Source organism: Xiphophorus couchianus, chromosome 8 (assembly GCF_001444195.1).
Source record: "Xiphophorus couchianus chromosome 8, X_couchianus-1.0, whole genome shotgun sequence".
Classification (NCBI taxonomy): Eukaryota; Metazoa; Chordata; class Actinopteri; order Cyprinodontiformes; family Poeciliidae; genus Xiphophorus; species Xiphophorus couchianus.
This window is the reverse complement of record NC_040235.1, coordinates 22564823-22570971: the sequence shown is the minus strand read 5'-3', so window position 1 is coordinate 22570971 and position 6149 is coordinate 22564823. Positions and strand designations below refer to the sequence as shown.

The following is a 6149-nucleotide window of genomic DNA, read 5'->3' as shown; positions in this document are numbered from 1 at the left end:
CTTCCACTGGGACGTGTAGCTGTTGGATGTAGATCACTTGCCTTCGAACTGCAAGTGTGAGGGGTGCGTAGGCCTTTTGCTTAACATGCAGGACTGATTTCTGGACCGTCAGAGTGTGATCTGTTGCCAGTAGCACCACAGCAAAAAAAACAAAAAAAAGTCCAGATAAAAGCAGATGTGCTTTTTATCTGGACACCGGTTCTGGTATCTGGAATGTTTCTGCAGTTCCCTAGTTTTTCTCGATTTCAGCTGTTCTCTTGCTGCTAAATTCCTCTGCAGCTACACTAATCTCTAGAGGGCAAATGTATTAGCTTCTAACATTCGAGATCAAAAGATGAAAAAAATAAAAACAAGCACTACTTCCATGAACTTGCTCATTTCGACAGTTTCAGCAATAACTAAAAACCTGAAAACAACTGAAACAGTGACAGAGAGTAAGTCCATTTGGTGTCAGTGTTAATGCATGCAGTTTAATCCTCCACACATTGTCCGACAGGAAGGACTGGCTCTTATTCAGTCACGTTGTCCACATTTGTGCAAACTCTATTTTCATTTAACCAGCAATATGTAATGGAAAGTTAATTTATAACTTGTCGTCTTGACTGGAAATCCGGAGTTACTCTGTGTTCATTCATTTCACTTTGCCGGTCTCTGTGGAAGGCAGTGTTCCTGATGTGAAGCTAGATTAGCTGAGGCACCAAGGAGGACTCTTGAGATTCCTCTAAAACTAAAATGTTGGGACAGAGGCATGTGGAAACCAGCAATCCAGTTTCACGTCCACATCTATCAGATGGTTTGATGGACCGTGAGAAAACCGGAGCTGCCCTGTTGCTGTCCGGAGTCTTTCTGGCGATGGTGGGTGTCACATTTATGGCCATGGACTGGCATCACTACCAAGCCCTTCTCAGCTTCCAGTGCACCCAACTTCTGGGCCCCTTCCTGATCTCAGTCGGAGGTGCCTTCATGCTCACCAGCGTCTGCAGGTTTAATTCGGTGTCCTGTTGGCCTCGCAGGCGACAGGAGGAAGAGGTATATGTTGTTCCTGTGCGGGAACAAAACTCAAGAGGTCACCCGGTTGTGGTTCAGTCCATAAATCAGCCGGTGATGTTACAGGGCACCGTAACAAGGCTGTGTATCCCACCTGCTTATGACTTCGTGACCCAGGAAGCACAACCACAAGACGATCCTCGGCCCGGAAGCTCTGTGAGCGGCGGCAACGCAGACCTTCTGCCTTCGTACGAATCTCTGTACCGCTCGGACAACGCAACGTTTACGGCAGAAGACCGTGCACCGCACAGCGCAGAGGCAGGTCACAGAAGCAGGTAACCGATCAGCTTTATTTAAACCCCAAGTTTGCATCCAGTACCTTGCACAAGTGTCCATAACCCTTGACCTTTTTCTACATTTTGTGATAAAAATGACAGATTATTTGATTTGTATTTTATGTGTTGGCTGACAGAAGGAAGTCTATGATTGCAAAGTAGAAATGAAGCGTTAAGTCTTGTTTGTGAACATATACCAGACAAATATGAAATATGCGGTATGTTTTTGTATCCCCCCCCTCACTGAATTGATCATTTATTCACTCCAGTTAAGAGCTGCGAGGCTTTTGGGGTATATTTCTATCAACTTTGTTCTGCTGGAGGGTGAACAGAGGCGTCACATTCACTTTTCATTCTGGGCCATTTCAATATCACAAATGTCTACGAAGTGGCAGGACGTATTAATGAAACTACCCATTAAAAATCTGTTAAGGTATTAATGCAATAGTTCTCTCTGCATTTGATGAGTACTTCTTGGACTTAAATAATACTCAACCTCTTTTCACGTTGATGTAATTTGGCAGTGTACATAAAAAAAACCCTGATTTGATTGAAAAAAATAATGTTTAAGTATATAACTTTAATCTTAAAAGTCCTGTTTTCTACAGGAGCTTATTTCTTTTTCATGTTTTACTCCCTCTTATTTTATGTTTCCTGTATTTCTTTGGTAGAGCTGTGGAGCTCTGTGGTCAGCTGGGATATGCAAGTATTTGTGACAGTAATACACATCCTCAAATTCAATTCAGTAATTGAAAAAAAAAAATACTTTATTGATCCCAAAGGGAAATTAAATGAAATTAATTAAATCCGACAGACATGTCTGTCCCTGATTGAAACAAAAGCAAAAAGCCTACCCAACTGCATCATCTTTCATCTCTCCAACAAAAGCCATCATGCCACTTTTTCACTTTACTCTTTAAGAAAATAATTGAATACTATCTAATATTTTCCTTCCACTTTGGAATCGCATGCAACTTTTGGTCTTTTTTTTTTTTTTACATAAAACCCTGATGAAGTACACTGCAATTTGCGGTTTTAACATGAAAACATGTATACTTTTGCGAGGCACTTAGCGAACGCGACAGGCTTAATGAATGGAAGAATGGGAGAAACCCAATAAGCATACAAGCTCTTTAAGTGGGCATGCTGGTAAATCGCAAATTGTTTAATTTACTTCCAGTTCAGTTTTGCGCTTGGCCCTGTGGTTTGGGGCTCCTCAACAAAACGCATGGTGACATTTTTGACTAACGTTGCACACATAGTGTAACTTTTGCTTTTCTTGTTGTTGTTCGGCAGCTGAAATCTGGTCGCCGTTCTAAAAAGATAGCAAAAAATAATCCGATATTTCCTGCAGCCGCTCCTTAAAATAAGACTTTGCGTCGCTGCAATACGTCTTGACAATCTGACCCGAAATGGCAGAGATTTATCAATCAATCAATCATCAATCAATCACTTTATTTTGGTAAATTGTCCACATTAAACACAGGAAACAACAAAAGAAAAAAAAACAACAACAACAATAAACAAACCCACAGTTTACCAAAAAAGAAATAGGCCGAAGCAAAGCTTATTCTTGCCCGCCCTGTTTTTTTTTACCTTACAATCTACCAGGATATCTTCACAACACATGTATAAATCTACATAACAGCGTAAGATTTTATCATTTTACATTTTAAAGCTCTTTTAAAGTTCACCAAGAAAGGACATAACTTAAAATCATCTTTCAATTCATTCCACACTTTCACGCCAATAACTGAAACACATGGAGACTTTATCTGGCTTTTCTCTCTTGCACATTCAAATATAAACAAACCTCGCAAATTATATTTATTCTCTCTTATCTTAAATAATTGCTGAATACCAGAAGAAAGACTTTTATTCAATGCTTTATACATTATTTCCAGTATTTTTATCTAAACAATATCTTTACATTTTAATATATTACTTTGAACAAAGAGTTTATCAGTTGGTTCACGGTATCCCACCTTATTAATAAGCCTTATAGCTTTTTTTTTTTGCAACTTGACTAATATATCAGTGGTTGTTTTTACTTGCATTTCCCCAGATTTTTGAGCAATAAGACAAATAAGGCATAACCAAAGAGGAATATATAATATGTAAGCCTTTAACATTTATGAAATATTTTATTTTAAACAATATTCCAATCGTTTTTGCAACTTTATTTCTAATATATTCTAAGTGAGGCTTCCAACTAAGTTTATTATCTATAATAATCCCTAAAGATTTTGTCTCATAAACTCTTTCGATTTCAACTCCATTTATGCATAACTTTACATTATTATAGATTCGATTACCAGAGAATAGCATGACTTTAGTTTTTCCTTCATTTAACGACAACTTATTGTAATCAAACCGTGTTTTCAACTCAGCTAACCCTTTTTCTACTGTTTTTTATTATTTCATCCGTATTTTTTCCAGAAAAAAAGAAATTTGTATTGTCAGCAAACATTATGAACTTTAAAATACTGGATACTGCAAAAATATCGTTTAAATAAAGTATAAATAATTTAGGTCCTAGGACTGAGCCTTGAGGAAGACCACATTTTACTATGTCTGTTTGTGACTTTGTGTTGTTAATTTGTACATATTGTAATCTATTACTCTTTAACCACTGATATGGTTATCGTAGGCATCGTAGATCATCGTAGAGGTATCGTAGATATCGTAGGCAATACAGTTCGCATTTACCTAATAGTCGTTCATGGTCAATAGTGTCAAATGCCTTGCATAGGTCAATAAACACACCTACGGTATTAAGCTTCTGATCAACTCCTGCAGCAATGAGCTCCACAAACTCCATCACAGCTAAAGTTGTGGAGCAGTTGTTCCTGAAGCTGTACTGCTGCTCATTCATTATATTATTTTTTATTAAGAAAGGAGTCCAGCCTTTTTATAAATAATTTTTCCAACAATTTTTAAAAATTGTGGCAGCAATGATATCGGCCTGTAATTTGTTCATATTTGCTTGCCTCCACTTTTATGCACTGGAAAAACCTTTGCCATCTTCATTTTGTCAGGAAAGGTTCCGGTTAAGAATGATCTGTAACAAATACAGGTGAGACGTTTAATAATAATATAAATTACCTCTTTCCTTCACAGCCATATCAATATCATTACAGTCTTTGGATTTCTTATTTTTTCATTTTTTAACTACATCTATTACCTCACTTTCACTCACTACTCCCAGGAACATTGTATTAATATTATTAAATTTATAATTATGTTTTCCATCTCTACCCTTTGGCAATTTGTTTACTAAATTAGGACAGATATTAACAAAGTACTTATTAAAGACTTCTACAATATTCTCTTTTTTTCCACTATAGTGTTGTTGTATTTAATACTTATTGGGAAATCTCTAATTAGTTTTAATAATACTATTAATTATATTCCAAAATTATTGCAGTATTTTTGCAGCAACCTATCATAATAATCCTGCTTTTGCTTTCTCAGCACTGATGTTAACTTATTTTTATATATTTTATATTTTTCTTCTTTTTCCTGAGTTGGGCACTTAATGAAACCCTTATATTTTTTATTAGTAGTTTTTCTTTTTACATGCCTTCTCCAAACTCTCTGTCATCCAGGGAGTCAGTCTATTTTTGGATGTTTGTTTATATTCTTTAAGGGGACAATAATGATTGTAAATTCTCACAAATATTTCCAAAAACTTACTATATGACTCATTAGCATCATCAACATAAACATTTTGCCAATTACAATTGATCAATTCCACTTTCATTTCTTCCACAGCTTCAGGTGATTTTACTCTTAACTAAACTAGTCATTTGCTTTGTCATATTTAAGTGAAACTGATTACTAACATCCAACGTAGTGAACGCTGGCGAATGATCAGTTATATCAGGGACCAACAATCCACTTTTTGTTTGCACATTGAACTTATTTATAAAAATGTTATCAATCAGCGACGCACAATCTTTAGTTATTCATGTAGGTTTTAGGATTAACGGATGGAAGCCTAAACCAAACATTGTATTTAGAAACTCTGTCGTTTTAGTTCAACAAATCAGTGTTAAAACCTCCACAAATAAAAGCAAACTTTTCATTGTGCCCTTCACACGTCTCTAATATTTTCTTGCTAAACTCCTCTGTGGATGAGCCAGGAGTTCGATAAACACAACTAATTAACATTTGCCCAGGTCCATCACCCTCAATTTTGACAGATAAACGTTTCATCAAGTTATCAGCTGAAAATGTCATCTCAGCAATAACCGTACATCTCAATCCAGACCTTACAAACAGCGCAACATCACCTCCCCTTTTGTTCAACCTATTCTGACTAAACATTTGATATCCATCCAGCAGATTGTTTCCCTCAGTGATCCAGGTTTCTGAGATTTCTACCGCACGAAATTTCTCATCAAATTTTTCAGGGTGGCTTTTTGTCTGAGAAAAGTTGCTATACATTCTCCTACTATCAAAATGAATTATTGAAAAGCCCCCACATTAATACTGTGGTCAGAATGATATTCACAATGCTGTTTAATATTATAGCTGAAATTGGTGTCTGGGTCTATATCAGTTTGTATATCATAAAATTGGAAGACTGGGAGACATTTCTTCAAATAATCAGTCTTCCAAGAACACAAGATTATATCACGGCCATTTTGTTCTGCGTGCATGTGTTGGCAAAAAAAAAAAAAAAAAAGCCACCAGCTTTTGAGTCGAATTAAACGGTTTTTATTTTTCCCACCTGTTCCCTTCCGCACAGTCCGAGGCTCGGTTTTTCTTTCGCTAATTGCAGGGCCGTCTATTTGAAATTCAGTCAAACAGTCTGCAGAGAGA

At 36.5% G+C, this 6149-nt stretch overlaps 1 protein-coding gene across 1 annotated transcript in view; it reads left to right on the top strand.

Moving 5' to 3' along the window:
- The first annotated feature begins 270 nt into the window (after positions 1 to 270).
- Positions 271 to 6149, top strand: part of tmem174 (transmembrane protein 174) — a 6511-nt gene continuing 632 nt past the window's right edge. The window contains exon 1 of the mRNA XM_028024854.1: positions 271 to 1322. Within this exon, the coding sequence (XP_027880655.1) occupies positions 733 to 1322 (590 nt within the window). The 5' untranslated portion in view covers positions 271 to 732. The remainder of the gene's footprint in view (positions 1323 to 6149) is intronic.